General features: G+C 46.3%; 1 protein-coding gene across 1 annotated transcript; it reads right to left on the bottom strand.

The window, feature by feature from the left end:
• Nucleotides 1-4,329: 4,329 nt before the first annotated feature.
• Nucleotides 4,330-11,405, bottom strand: LOC127926635 (oxysterol-binding protein-related protein 3-like). Its single transcript, XM_052512120.1, has 4 exons — nt 11,285-11,405; nt 9,159-9,303; nt 7,222-7,366; nt 4,330-4,367 (listed from the first exon to the last, which is right to left on the bottom strand). The coding sequence occupies exons 1-4, from the start codon at nt 11,359-11,361 to the stop codon at nt 4,330-4,332; spliced, it is 405 nt and encodes a 134-aa protein (XP_052368080.1). The 5' UTR covers nt 11,362-11,405.
• Between the last annotated feature and the right edge of the window lie 4,341 nt (nt 11,406-15,746).

The raw sequence follows: 15,746 nt of genomic DNA, 5'->3' as shown, positions 1-15,746 counted from the left end.
CTATTGATTAGAACTAGGTAAACGAGTACTTGATAAGAGCTATTGATTAGAACTAGGTAAACGAGTACTTGATAAGAGCTATTGATTAGAACTAGGTAAACAAGTACTTGATAAGAGCTATTGATTAGAACTAGGTAAACGAGTACTTGATAAGAGCTATTGATTAGAACTAGGTAAACGAGTACTTGATAAGAGCTATTGATTAGAACTAGGTAAACGAGTACTTGATAAGAGCTATTGATTAGAACTAGGTAAACGAGTACTTGATAAGAGCTATTGATTAGAGCTAGGTAAACGAGTACTTGATAAGAGCTGTTGATTAGAGCTAGGTAAACGAGTACTTGATAAGAGCTGTTGATTAGAGCTAGGTAAACGAGTACTTGATCAGAGCTATTGATTAGAGTTAGGTAAACACGTACTTGATAAGAGCTATTGATTAGAGCTAGGTAAATGAGTACTTGATCAGAGTTGCATTGATTAGAGCTTGGTAAATGAGTACTTGATAAGAGCTATTGATTAGAGCTAGGTAAACGAGTACTTGATAAGAGCTGTTGATTAGAGCTAGGTAAACGAGTACTTGATAAGAGCTGTTGATTAGAGCTAGGTAAACGAGTACTTGATAAGAGCTGTTGATTAGAGCTAGGTAAACGAGTACTTGATAAGAGCTGTTGATTAGAGCTAGGTAAACGAGTACTTGATAAGAGCTATTGATTAGAGCTAGGTAAACGAGTACTTGATAAGAGCTGTTGATTAGAGCTAGGTAAACGAGTACTTGATGAGAGCTGTTGATTAGAGCTAGGTAAACGAGTACTTGATAAGAGCTATTGATTAGAGCTAGGTAAACGAGTACTTGATCAGAGTTGTATTGATTAGAGCTTGGTAATCGAGTACTTGATAAGAGCTATTGATTAGAGCTAGGTAAATGAGTAATCCGTTTGGATGAGGGGATTGTAAATATAAATGACACTTGTTTTAGATCTATTTGACATTATAATCACTGGAGACCAATGTGAAACCAGTCATATGGCAGCAAACTGAAACATTTCAACATATCAACTTTCTCACAGAAAACTCCATGAGAAAATGTGTTGGCCAGCAAACGGGATTACATTTATTCAGCGCGCGCAAAAGCCCATTAAACGCACCTTCGTAAGGCAATACCAAGTACTGAGAAGTGCATAGGAAAGGTGTGCGTAAGAAACGTGTCATTTCCAAAGTCGGGATCGGGCCAAAAAAGTGAATAGATCAATTGATAGGAACCGAATCTCACATTGTATCAGATGACTTCACCTAACATAGATAACCCCATGTGCATCAGTGTCTTCCTCTGGGAGTCGACCACTTGTTTCTCGCATCGCAGACTTATGTGTCATTATAGATCGGTTTATACCATTGCTCATCTGTAAAAATTAATACCGCATATACTGTATAGTAAAAAAAAAAAAATCCCTCAAATCAAGGAATGTCCCGCGACCCCTAGGTTGGGAACCCCTGTACTAGAGGGCTCATATCCTGTCTGTCAAATGGCCACGTCCGTGACAGGTTAGGCATCGCCCTGTATCCAGCTGTAGGAGTTCACCTGAAGAATGTGGGTTGATGTGTCATGGTGTTTTCCTCCAGGACTCTGCGTCTGTCTCTCTGCTGCTGTTCTATCTTCTGCTTCTGTTCCTCTGCTGCCTCTACGTTGCCCTCCTCTAGCAGCCTGGTACACACACACACACACACACACACACACACACACACACACACACACACACACACACACACACACACACACACACACACACACACACACACACACAACACACACACACACACACACACACAAATGGATTCATTTGGATAAACAATAAAGCAAACCCAACCGTGTAAGGTATAATAATGGTCATTTGATGCAGTGATACATCACTGTGTATGTATGGTGTAATACTGATCACTGTAATACGAAACTGTATTGCCAAATGCACATTTCTACATTGTTACGCCATGCTGGTCCCTACGCCATGCTGGTCTCTACGCCATGCTGGTCCCTACGCCATGCTGGTCTCTACACCATGCTGGTCTCTACGCCATGCTGGTCCCTACGCCATGCTGGTCTCTACGCCATGCTGGTCTCTACGCCATGCTGGTCTCTACACCGTGCTGGTCTCTACACCATGCTGGTCTCTACACCATGCTGGTCTCTACACCATGCTGGTCTCTACGCCATGCTGGTCTCTACACCATGCTGGTCTCTACGCCATGCTGGTCTCTACACCGTGCTGGTCTCTACACCATGCTGGTCTCTACGCCATGCTGGTCCCTACGCCATGCTGGTCTCTACGCCATGCTGGTCCCTACACCATGCTGGTCTCTACGCCATGCTGGTCTCTACGCCGTGCTGGTCTCTACACCGTGCTGGTCTCTACACCATGCTGGTCTCTACACCGTGCTGGTCTCTACACCGTGCTGGTCTCTACACCATGCTGGTCTCTACACCGTGCTGGTCTCTACACCATGCTGGTCTCTACGCCATGCTGGTCTCTACACCGTGCTGGTCTCTACACCGTGCTGGTCTCTACGCCGTGCTGGTCTCTACGCCGTGCTGGTCTCTACGCCGTGCTGGTCTCTACGCCATGCTGGTCCCTACACCATGCTGGTCTCTACGCCATGCTGGTCCCTACACCATGCTGGTCCCTACACCATGCTGGTCTCTACACCATGCTGGTCTCTACACCATGCTGGTCTCTACACCATGCTGGTCTCTACACCATGCTGGTCCCTACACCATGCTGGTCTCTACACCATGCTGGTCTCTACGCCATGCTGGTCTCTACGCCATGCTGGTCCCTACACCATGCTGGTCTCTACACCATGCTGGTCCCTACACCATGCTGGTCTCTACACCATGCTGGTCTCTACACCATGCTGGTCTCTACACCATGCTGGTCCCTACACCATGCTGGTCCCTACGCCATGCTGGTCTCTACACCATGCTGGTCTCTACACCATGCTGGTCTCTACACCATGCTGGTCCCTACACCATGCTGGTCCCTACGCCATGCTGGTCTCTACACCATGCGGGCCCCTACACCATGCTGGTCCCTACGCCATGCTGGTCTCTACACCATGCTGGTCCCTACACCATGCTGGTCCCTACGCCATGCTGGTCTCTACACCATGCGGGCCTCTACACCATGCTGGTCCCTACACCGTGCTGGTCTCTACACCATGCTGGTCTCTACGCCATGCTGGTCTCTACACCGTGCTGGTCTCTACGCCGTGCTGGTCTCTACGCCGTGCTGGTCTCTACGCCGTGCTGGTCTCTACGCCATGCTGGTCCCTACACCATGCTGGTCTCTACGCCATGCTGGTCCCTACACCATGCTGGTCCCTACACCATGCTGGTCTCTACACCATGCTGGTCTCTACACCATGCTGGTCTCTACACCATGCTGGTCTCTACACCATGCTGGTCCCTACACCATGCTGGTCCCTACACCATGCTGGTCTCTACACCATGCTGGTCTCTACGCCATGCTGGTCTCTACGCCATGCTGGTCCCTACACCATGCTGGTCTCTACACCATGCTGGTCCCTACGCCATGCTGGTCTCTACACCATGCTGGTCTCTACACCATGCTGGTCTCTACACCATGCTGGTCCCTACACCATGCTGGTCCCTACGCCATGCTGGTCTCTACACCATGCTGGTCTCTACACCATGCTGGTCTCTACACCATGCTGGTCCCTACACCATGCTGGTCCCTACGCCATGCTGGTCTCTACACCATGCTGGTCCCTACACCATGCTGGTCCCTACGCCATGCTGGTCTCTACACCATGCTGGTCCCTACACCATGCTGGTCCCTACGCCATGCTGGTCTCTACACCATGCTGGCCTCTACACCATGCTGGTCCCTACGCCATGCTGGTCTCTACGCCATGCTGGTCTCTACACCATGCTGGTCTCTACACCATGCTGGTCCCTACACCATGCTGGTCCCTACGCCATGCTGGTCTCTACGCCATGCTGGTCTCTACGCCATGCTGGTCTCTACACCATGCTGGTCTCTACACCATGCTGGTCTCTAAATCATGCTGGTCTCTACACCATGCTGGTCTCTACACCATGCTGGTCGCTACATCATGCTAAGACAACTGGTCCCTACACTGGTCTCTATGCTGTTACTGTACAGCTAGTCACTCTGTCTCTCACCTCTGGTCTCTAGCTGGTCCCTACACCATGCTGGTCCCTACCCATGGGTGTCTGTGGGTCTCTAGGCAGCAGCTGGTTTCAGTGAAGGGTCCTAGCTCATTGAGGTCCCTCACATAGGTCAAACTTAGTCTCTAGCCGTAGTACTGCTCGTGGTCAGCCGGCATGGCATCTGAGCCCACACACACACACACTGGTCCCACACCATGCTGGCACACACCATGCTGGTCACACACCACTGGTCTCTGCACCACTGGTCTCTACACCATGCTGGTCGCTACATCATGCTAAGACAACACTGTACAGTAGCACTCTGTCTCTCACACACACAGCACACAGTGAAGGGTCCAGCTCACTCCATAGCAAACACACAGCCGGCATGGCATCTGAGAACACACACACACACACCAGAGACACTCTTTTACATCCCAGGGAGATGATTCTATAAACTACAGGGTAAGGAATGCCTTTTATGTAATAAGGAACAGTGGTGTAAAATACTGAAGTAAAAATACTTTGTGTATCTGTACTTTACTTCACTATTTATATTTTTGACAACTTTTAGTTTTACTTCACTACATTCCTAACGATAATAATGTACTTTTTACTCCATACATTTTCCATGACACCCGAAAGTAGTCGACATTTTGAATGATTAGTAGCACAGAAAATGGTCCAATTCTCACACTTATCAAGAGAACATCCCTGGTCTGATCTGGAGGACTCACTAAACAGAGAACATCCCTGGTCTGATCTGGAGGACTCACTAAACAGAGAACATCCCTGGTCATCCCTACTGCCTCTGATCTGGAGGACTCACTAAACAAAGAACATCCCTAGTCATCCCTACTGCCTCTGATCTGGAGGACTCACTAAACAGAGAACATCCCTGGTCATCCCTACTGCCTCTGATCTGGGGGACTCACTAAACAGAGAACATCCCTGGTCATCCCTACTGCCTCTGATCTGGAGGACTCACTAAACAGAGAACATCCCTGGTCATCCCTACTGCCTCTGATCTGGAGGACTCACTAAACAGAGAACATCCCTGGTCATCCCTACTGCCTCTGATCTGGAGGACTCACTAAACAGAGAACATCCCTGGTCATCCCTACTGCCTCTGATCTGGAGGACTCACTAAACAGAGAACATCCCTGGTCATCCCTACTGCCTCTGATCTGGAGGACTCACTAAACAGAGAACATCCCTGGTCATCCCTACTGCCTCTGATCTGGGGGACTCACTAAACAGAGAACAACTGTATCTACTAGTAGAAATGAAGATATAGACACAAGGGCTCTGAACTGTATCTAATAGTAGAAATCAAGATATAGACACAAGGGGTCTGAACTGTATCTACTAGTAGAAATCAAGATATAGACACAAGGGGTCTGAACTGTATCTACTAGTAGAAATCAAGATATAGACACAAGGGGTCTGAACTGTATCTACTAGTAGAAATGAAGATATAGACACAAGGGGTCTGAACTGTATCTACTAGTAGAAATGAAGATATCTGAACTGACTACTAGTAGAAATGAAGGGGGGTCTGAACTGTATCTACTAGTAGAAATCAAGATATAGACACAAGGGGTCTGAACTGTATCTACTAGTAGAAATCAAGATATAGACACAAGGGGTCTGAACTGTATCTACTAGTAGAAATCAAGATATAGACACAAGGGGTCTGAACTGTATCTACTAGTAGAAATCAAGATATAGACACAAGGGGTCTGAACTGTATCTACTAGTAGAAATCAAGATATAGACACAAGGGGTCTGAACTGTATCTACTAGTAGAAATCAAGATATAGACACAAGGGGTCTGAACTGTATCTACTAGTAGAAATCAAGATATAGACACAAGGGGTCTGAACTGTATCTACTAGTAGAAATCAAGATATAGACACAAGGGGTCTGAACTGTATCTACTAGTAGAAATCAAGATATAGACACAAGGGGTCTGAACTGTATCTACTAGTAGAAATCAAGATATAGACACAAGGGGTCTGAACTGTATCTACTAGTAGAAATCAAGATATAGACACAAGGGGTCTGAACTGTATCTACTAGTAGAAATCAAGATATAGACACAAGGGGTCTGAACTGTATCTACTAGTAGAAATCAAGATATAGACACAAGGGGTCTGAACTGTATCTACTAGTAGAAATCAAGATATAGACACAAGGGGTCTGAACTGTATCTACTAGTAGAAATCAAGATATAGACACAAGGGGTCTGAACTGTATCTACTAGTAGAAATCAAGATATAGACACAAGGGGTCTGAACTGTATCTACTAGTAGAAATCAAGATATAGACACAAGGGGTCTGTACTGTATCTACTAGTAGAAATGAAGAGATAAAGACACAAGGGGTCTGAACTGTATCTACTAGTAGAAATCAAGATATAGACACAAGGGGTCTGTACTGTATCTACTAGTAGAAATCAAGATATAGACACAAGGGGTCTGTACTGTATCTACTCGTAGAAATCAAGATATAGACACAAGGGGTCTGTACTGTATCTACTAGTAGAAATCAAGATATAGACACAAGGGGTCTGAACTGTATCTACTAGTAGAAATGAAGATATAGACACAAGGGGTCTGTACTGTATCTACTAGTAGAAATGAAGAGATAAAGACACAAGGGGTCTGTACTGTATCTACTAGTAGAAATGAAGAGATAAAGACACAAGGGGTCTGAACTGTATCTACTAGTAGAAATCAAGATATAGACACAAGGGGTCTGAACTGTATCTACTAGTAGAAATGAAGAGATAAAGACACAAGGGGTCTGAACTGTATCTACTAGTAGAAATGAAGAGATAAAGACACAAGGGGTCTGAACTGTATCTACTAGTAGAAATGAAGAGATAAAGATAAATCAACTGTACGGATAAGAAAAGTATGAATACTTCCAACCGATGGGCTGAACATGTGAAGCCCTGATGTGTAGCATGTGTAGGTCAAGACACTGGGCTCAGTATAACAGGTTCAGGCTGTTAGTACAATCATACATACTGGCTCTCCAGATGCAGGTGGCAGAGGGGGGGTCTCCACAGTACACCCCCTCGTTCCACTTCCCAAACAGTCTGTGGATGACCTTCCCCTTGTGGTCTGTGATGGTGCCCTCCACCTCGTTAACACTCGAGTTCCAGTACTTGGCCTGTACACAGGGAGGAATACAAAACATTGTTATTGAATATCAAGCCCTGGCCAAAATATTACTTAGAAAAAAATATACTATCTATAACCTCTTCGGCTGTCCCCATAGGAGAACCCTTTTTGGTTCCATGTAGAACCCTTTCCACAGAGGGTTTTACATAGAACCCAAAAGGGTTCAACCTGGAACCAAAAAGGGTTCTACCTAGTACCAAAAAGGGTTCTACCTAGTACCAAAAAGGGTTCTCCTATGGGGAAAGCTGAAGAACCCTTTGAAACCCTTTTTCTAAGAGTGTATAGGGAATAGGGTTCCGATCTATGAGTCACTGTGGGTAAGAAGAGTCATAATAGATCTTTATTTTCATCTTCATATACCAGCCAGTAGATGGCAGTGTTGAGTTATCTATGTTCAAACGCAGCATGCTGAACCAGTAGAGTACAGTAGTTTACAATGAGAATCACTGAGGAGATGAGGGGACAGGAGAAGAGAGGAGAGGAGAAAGGAGAGAGATGCGAGAGGAAAGAGGAGAGAGGGGAGAGATGAAAGGGGTGAGAGGAGAGATGAGAGGAGAGAGATGAGAGGAGCGAGAGGAGAGAGGAGAGATGAGAGGAGAGAGATGAGATAGGAAAGAGGGGAGAGGGGAAAGAGGAGTGGGGAGAGGAGAGGGGGTAGAGATGAGAGAGGAGTGAGAGGGGAGAGGAGAGAGGAAAGAGGAGAGGACAGCATCGTAGAGGACAGGAGAGGACAGGAGAGAGGAGAGACGAGAGTGGAGAGGAGAGGAGAGAGGAGAGGGATGAGAGGAGAGATGAGAGAGAAGAGGGGAGAGTGGAGAGGAGAGGAGAGAGGAGAGGACAGGACAGTAGAGGACAGGAAAGAGGAGAGGGGTGAGAGGAGAGATGAGAGAGAAGAGGGGAGAGTGGAGAGGACAGGAGAGAGGAGAGGACAGGACAGTAGAGGACAGGAGAGGACAGGAAAGAGGAGAGGGGTGAGAGGAGAGATGAGAGAGAAGAGATGAGAGTGGAGAGGAGAGGAGAGAGGAGAGGGATGAGAGGAGAGATGAGAGAGAAGAGACGAGAGTGGAGAGGAGAGGAGAGAGGAGAGGGATGAGAGGAGAGATGAGAGAGAAGAGGGGAGAGGGGAGAGGAGAGGACAGGACAGTAGAGGACAGGAGAGGACAGGGAAGAGGAGAGGGGTGAGAGGAGAGATGAGAGAGAAGAGGGGAGAGTGGAGAGGAGAGGAGAGAGGAGAGGACAGGACAGTAGAGGACAGGAGAGGACAGGAAAGAGGAGAGGGGTGAGAGGAGAGATGAGAGAGAAGAGGGGAGAGGAGGAGAGGAGAGAGGAGAGAGGAGAGAGAGAGGAGAGAGGAAAGAGGAGAGGAGAGGAGAGGAGAGGAGGGAGAGGAGAGGAGAGGAGAGGAGAGGAGAGGAAGAGGACAGGACAGGACAGGTTATATTGTATAATAAGCTCCTACATGTCTTGACCTGGCATCCTTCTACACTGTAGTAGACCTTTCAACTCCTCAGAGTGTGTGTGTGTGTGTTTTGACCAATTTAAGCTTTTAACAACCCTTTCACCAATCCGCATCACTTATAAAGAAGCATTTCCACTCAGCTTGCAGCTTTCCAGTGTCCAGTTAGACTGGAGAGTGGCTGGATATCTCTCACTGAAAAGCAGCTTTATTACTGCCATGGCCAGGGGGACTCACACACCCAGATACTGACTGCTCTAAATATCAGGTTAAACAGGTGGAATATCCCCCCCGGTTTATACACCCCCCACCCCCCGTCTCTCACCTTGATGAAGGTGACCTTACACTGGCAGATATCAGTGCTGGTGTTCCTGATGGAGATCTCTCCGTAGTGTTCTATCCAGCGCTGCCCACTCAGGATGTTGTGGATGCAGGACGTGACCTTGTTCCACTCATAGTGGTCCCCAAACCTGCAGGACGGGGAGACGGCGTGTCACAATAGGTTTGTGTTTCTGTGTGTGTGTGTGTGTGTGTGTGTGTGTGTGTGTGTGTGTGTGTGTGTGTGTGTGTGTGTGTGTGTGTGTGTGTGTGTGTGTGTGTGTGTGTGTGTGTGTGTGTGTGTGTGTGTGTGTGTGTGTGTGTGTGTGTGTGTGTGTGTGTGTGTGTGTGTGTGCGCATGAGATAAGATGCAGGTCACTGTATAAAACAACAAAAGTACCTTTAATAGAATTAAATCAGTTTATCAGTCTATTATCAGTCTGTTATCAGTCTATTATCAGTCTATTATCAGTATGTTATCAGTCTATTATCAGTATGTTATCAGTCTATTATCAGTCTGTTATCAGTCTATTATCAGTCTATTATCAGTATGTTATCAGTCTATTATCAGTCGATTATCAGTCTATTATCAGTCTATTATCAGTATGTTATCAGTCTATTATCAGTCTGTTATCAGTCTATTATCAGTATGTTATCAGTCTGTTATCAGTTTGTTATCAGTCTATTATCAGTCTATTATCAGTATGTTATCAGTCTGTGATCAGTTTGTTATCAGTCTATTATCAGTCTGTTATCAGTTTGTTATCGGCCTGTTATTAGTTTGTTATCAGTCTATTATCAGTCTGTTATCCGTCTATTATCAGTCTATTATCAGTCTGTTATCAGTCTATCAGTCTATTATCAGTCCGTTATCAGTCTTATTACTACTATATTATCAATTATCAGTCTATTATCAGTCTACTATCAGTCTATTATCAGTCTATTATCAGTATATTATCAGTCTAATATCAGTCTTATCAGTTTGTTATCAGTATATTATCAGTCCGTTATCAGTCGTATTACTATATTATCAGTCTAATATCAGTCTTATCAGTTTGTTATCAGTCTATTATCAGTCTATTATCTATTTGAGTGATATCTGGACATTGACAAACATGTTTGGGGGGTCTGGTTGAACCATGGATGTAGTGGCTAGTTGGTCAGTAAGGGTGGTCTGGTTGGACCATGGATGTAGTGGCTAGTTGGTCAGTAAGGGTGGGTCTGGTTGAACCATGGATGTAGTGGCTAGTTGGTCAGTAAGGGGGGTCTGGTTGGACCATGGATGTAGTGGCTAGTTGGTCAGTAAGGGGGGTCTGGTTGAACCATGGATGTAGTGGCTAGTTGGTCAGTAAGGGGGTCTGGTTGGACCATGGATGTAGTGGCTAGTTGGTCAGTAAGGGGGGTCTGGTTGGACCATGGATGTAGTGGCTAGTTGGTCAGTAAGGGTGGTCTGGTTGGACCATGGATGTAGTGGCTAGTTGGTCAGTAAGGGGGGTCTGGTTGAACCATGGATGTAGTGGCTAGTTGGTCAGTAAGGGTGGTCTGGTTGGACCATGGATGTAGTGGCTAGTTGGTCAGTAAGGGTGGTCTGGTTGGACCATGGATGTAGTGGCTTGTTGGTCAGTAAGGGGGGTCTGGTTGGACCATGGATGTAGTGGCTTGTTGGTCAGTAAGGGGGGTCTGGTTGGACCATGGATGTAGTGGCTAGTTGGTCAGTAAGGGTGGTCTGGTTGGACCATGGATGTAGTGGCTTGTTGGTCAGTAAGGGGGGTCTGGTTGGACCATGGATGTAGTGGCTAGTTGGTCAGTAAGGGGGGTCTGGTTGGACCATGGATGTAGTGGCTTGTTGGTCAGTAAGGGGGGTCTGGTTGGACCATGGATGTAGTGGCTTGTTGGTCAGTAAGGGTGGTCTGGTTGGACCATGGATGTAGTGGCTTGTTGGTCAGTAAGGGTGGTCTGGTTGGACCATGGATGTAGTGGCTTGTTGGTCAGTAAGGGGGGTCTGGTTGGACCATGGATGTAGTGGCTAGTTGGTCAGTAAGGGTGGTCTGGTTGGACCATGGATGTAGTGGCTAGTTGGTCAGTAAGGGTGGTCAGGTAGAGTGAGATTGAGAGGGAACGTAAAGTACTCACCCTGGCAGCATCACATGGGTGATGCCCACAGGAACTATTTCCATAGACTTCCCCCAGAACTTGTTTTTCCACCTCATGTCTAAAGACGTCACAGGAAAGACAACAGCAGGGTTAGTGCATCCAAGAGGAACGGCCTCCAGCTTTAGACTAATAGCTGGTATGGTTGGTTAGAGCCTCCAGCTTTAGACTAATAGCTGGTATGGTTGGTTAGGGCCTCCAGCTTTAGACTAATAGCTGGTATGGTTGGTTAGGGCCTCCAGCTTTAGACTAATAGCTGGTATGGTTGGTTAGGGCCTCCAGCTTTAGACTAATAGCTGGTATGGTTGGTTAGGGCCTCCAGCTTTAGACTAATAGCTGGTATGGTTGGTTAGGGCCTCCAGCTTTAGACTAATAGCTGGTATGGTTGGTTAGGGCCTCCAGCTTTAGACTAATAGCTGGTATGGTTGGTTAGGGCCTCCAGCTTTAGACTAATAGCTGGTATGGTTGGTTAGGGCCTCCAGCTTTAGACTAATAGCTGGTATGGTTGGTTAGGCCTCCAGCTTTAGACTAATAGCTGGTATGGTTGGTTAGGCCTCCAGCTTTAGACTAATAGCTGGTATGGTTGGTTAGGGCCTCCAGCTTTAGACTAATAGCTGGTATGGTTGGTTAGGCCTCCAGCTTTAGACTAATAGCTGGTATGGTTGGTTAGGGCCTCCAGCTTTAGACTAATAGCTGGTATGGTTGGTTAGGGCCTCCAGCTTTAGACTAATAGCTGATATGGTTGGTTAGAGCCTCCAGCTTTAGACTAATAGCTGATATGGTTGGTTAGAGCCTCCAGCTTTAGACTAATAGCTGGTATGGTTGGTTAGTGCCTCCAGCTTTAGACTAATAGCTGGTATGGTTGGTTAGGGCCTCCAGCTTTAGACTAATAGCTGATATGGTTGGTTAGAGCCTCCAGCTTTAGACTAATAGCTGGTATGGTTGGTTAGGGCCTCCAGCTTTAGACTAATAGCTGGTATGGTTGGTTAGTGCCTCCAGCTTTAGACTAATAGCTGGTATGGTTGGTTAGGGCCTCCAGCTTTAGACTAATAGCTGGTATGGTTGGTTAGGGCCTCCAGCTTTAGACTAATAGCTGGTATGGTTGGTTAGGGCCTCCAGCTTTAGACTAATAGCTGGTATGGTTGGTTAGTGCCTCCAGCTTTAGACTAATAGCTGGTATGGTTGGTTAGGGCCTCCAGCTTTAGACTAATAGCTGGTATGGTTGGTTAGGGCCTCCAGCTTTAGACTAATAGCTGGTATGGTTGGTTAGGGCCTCCAGCTTTAGACTAATAGCTGGTATGGTTGGTTAGGGCCTCCAGCTTTAGACTAATAGCTGGTATGGTTGGTTAGTGCCTCCAGCTTTAGACTAATAGCTGATATGGTTGGTTAGGGCCTCCAGCTTTAGACTAATAGCTGGTATGGTTGGTTAGGGCCTCCAGCTTTAGACTAATAGCTGGTATGGTTGGTTAGGGCCTCCAGCTTTAGACTAATAGCTGATATGGTTGGTTAGGCCTCCAGCTTTAGACTAATAGCTGATATGGTTGGTTAGGCCTCCAGCTTTAGACTAATAGCTGATATGGTTGGTTAGGGCCTCCAGCTTTAGACTAATAGCTGATATGGTTGGTTAGGGCCTCCAGCTTTAGACTAATAGCTGATATGGTTGGTTAGGGCCTCCAGCTTTAGACTAATAGCTGATATGGTTGGTTAGGGCCTCCAGCTTTAGACTAATAGCTAGTATGGTTGGTTAGGGCCTCCAGCTTTAGACTAATAGCTGATATGGTTGGTTAGGGCCTCCAGCTTTAGACTAATAGCTGATATGGTTGGTTAGGGCCTCCAGCTTTAGACTAATAGCTGATATGGTTGGTTAGTGCCTCCAGCTTTAGACTAATAGCTGATATGGTTGGTTAGTGCCTCCAGCTTTAGACTAATAGCTGATATGGTTGGTTAGTGCCTCCAGCTTTAGACTAATAGCTGATATGGTTGGTTAGGGCCTCCAGCTTTAGACTAATAGCTGATATGGTTGGTTAGTGCCTCCAGCTTTAGACTAATAGCTGATATGGTTGGTTAGTGCCTCCAGCTTTAGACTAATAGCTGATATGGTTGGTTCAGGCCTCCAGCTTTAGACTAATAGCTAGTATGGTTGGTTCGGGCCTCCAGCTTTAGACTAATAGCTGATATGGTTGGTTAGTGCCTCCAGCTTTAGACTAATAGTTAGTATGGTTGGTTAGGGCTTCCAGCTTTAGACTAATAGCTGGTATGGTTGGTTAGTGCCTCCAGCTTTAGACTAATAGCTAGTATGGTTGGTTAGGGCCTCCAGCTTTAGACTAATAGCTGGTATGGTTGGTTAGAGCCTCCAGCTTTAGACTAATAGCTAGTATGGTTGGTTAGGGCCTCCAGCTTTAGACTAATAGCTGATATGGTTGGTTCGGGCCTCCAGCTTTAGACTAATAGCTGATATGGTTGGTTAGGGCCTCCAGCTTTAGACTAATAGCTGGTATGGTTGGTTAGGCCTCCAGCTTTAGCTTTGGTTGGTTACCTCCAGCTAGACTAGCTAGTATGGTTGGTTAGGGCCTCCAGCTTTAGACTAATAGCTGATATGGTTGGTTAGGGCCTCCAGCTTTAGACTAATAGCTGGTATGGTTGGTTAGGGCCTCCAGCTTTAGACTAATAGCTGGTATGGTTGGTTAGGCCTCCAGCTTTAGACTAATAGCTGGGTTGGTGGTCCAGCTTTAGACTAATAGCTGATATGGTTGGTTAGGGCCTCCAGCTTTAGACTAATAGCTGATATGGTTGGTTAGGGCCTCCAGCTTTAGACTAATAGCTGGTATGGTTGGTTCGGGCCTCCAGCTTTAGACTAATAGCTGGTATGGTTGGTTAGGGCCTCCAGCTTTAGACTAATAGCTGGTATGGTTGGTTAGGGCCTCCAGCTTTAGACTAATAGCTGGTATGGTTGGTTAGGGCCTCCAGCTTTAGACTAATAGCTGATATGGTTGGTTAGAGCCTCCAGCTTTAGACTAATAGCTAGTATGGTTGGTTCAGGCCTCCAGCTTTAGACTAATAGCTAGTATGGTTGGTTCGGGCCTCCAGCTTTAGACTAATAGCTAGTATGGTTGGTTAGGGCCTCCAGCTTTAGACTAATAGCTAGTATGGTTGGTTAGGGCCTCCAGCTTTAGACTAATAGCTGATATGGTTGGTTAGGCCTCCAGCTTTAGACTAATAGCTGTATGGTTGGTTAGGCCTCCAGCTTTAGACTAATAGCTGTATGGTTGGTTCGGGCCTCCAGCTTTAGACTAATAGCTGATATGGTTGGTTAGTGCCTCCAGCTTTAGACTAATAGCTAGTATGGTTGGTTAGGGCCTCCAGCTTTAGACTAATAGCTAGTATGGTTGGTTAGGCCTCCAGCTTTAGACTAATAGCTGATATGGTTGGTTCGGGCCTCCAGCTTTAGACTAATAGCTGTATGGTTGGTTAGTGCCTCCAGCTTTAGACTAATAGCTAGTATGGTTGGTTCGGGCCTCCAGCTTTAGACTAATAGCTGTATGGTTGGTTAGGGCCTCCAGCTTTAGACTAATAGCTAGTATGGTTGGTTCGGGCCTCCAGCTTTAGACTAATAGCTGGTATGGTTGGTTAGGGCCTCCAGCTTTAGACTAATAGCTGGTATGGTTGGTTAGTGCCTCCAGCTTTAGACTAATAGCTGGTATGGTTGGTTAGGGACCTCCAGCTTTAGACTAATAGCTGGTATGGTTGGTTAGGCCTCCAGCTTTAGACTAATAGCTGGTATGGTTGGTTAGTGCCTCCAGCTTTAGACTAATAGCTAGTATGGTTGGTTCGGGCCTCCAGCTTTAGACTAATAGCTAGTATGGTTGGTTAGGCCTCCAGCTTTAGACTAATAGCTGGTATGGTTGGTTAGGGCCTCCAGCTTTAGACTAATAGCTAGTATGGTTGGTTAGGGCCTCCAGCTTTAGACTAATAGCTGATATGGTTGGTTAGGGCCTCCAGCTTTAGACTAATAGCTGGTATGGTTGGTTAGGGCCTCCAGCTTTAGACTAATAGCTGGTATGGTTGGTTAGGGCCTCCAGCTTCAGACTAATAGCTAGTATGGTTGGTTAGGCCTCCAGCTTTAGACTAATAGCTAGTATGGTTGGTTCGGCCTCCAGCTTTAGACTAATAGCTGGTATGGTTGGTTAGGGCCTCCAGCTTTAGACTAATAGCTGGTATGGTTGGTTAGTGCCTCCAGCTTTAGACTAATAGCTAGTATGGTTGGTTCGGGCCTCCAGCTTTAGACTAATAGCTGGTATGGTTGGTTAGGGCCTCCAGCTTTAGACTAATAGCTGGTATGGTTGGTTAGTGCCTCCAGCTTTAGACTAATAGCTAGTATGGTTGGTTCGGGCCTCCAGCTTTAGACTAATAGCTAGTATGTTTGGTTAGGGCCTCCAGCTTTAGA

This window comes from Oncorhynchus keta, unplaced genomic scaffold, assembly GCF_023373465.1.
Source record: "Oncorhynchus keta strain PuntledgeMale-10-30-2019 unplaced genomic scaffold, Oket_V2 Un_contig_7986_pilon_pilon, whole genome shotgun sequence".
Classification (NCBI taxonomy): Eukaryota; Metazoa; Chordata; class Actinopteri; order Salmoniformes; family Salmonidae; genus Oncorhynchus; species Oncorhynchus keta.
The sequence above is the reverse complement of the archived record's forward strand: the minus strand, read 5'-3'. Positions and strand labels throughout refer to the sequence as shown.

Excerpts from the sequence above, each read along its gene's own strand:
- LOC127926635 (XM_052512120.1), bottom strand. The coding sequence starts at position 11,361 with ATGAGGTGGAAAAACAAGTTCTGGGGGAAGTCTATGGAAATAGTTCCT. Across the intron at positions 9,304-11,284 it reads ACCCATGTGATGCTGCCAGG|GTTTGGGGACCACTATGAGT; the intron begins GTGAGTACTTTA and ends CCCGTCCTGCAG. Across the intron at positions 7,367-9,158 it reads GTAAGGTCACCTTCATCAAG|GCCAAGTACTGGAACTCGAG; the intron begins GTGAGAGACGGG and ends CCCTGTGTACAG.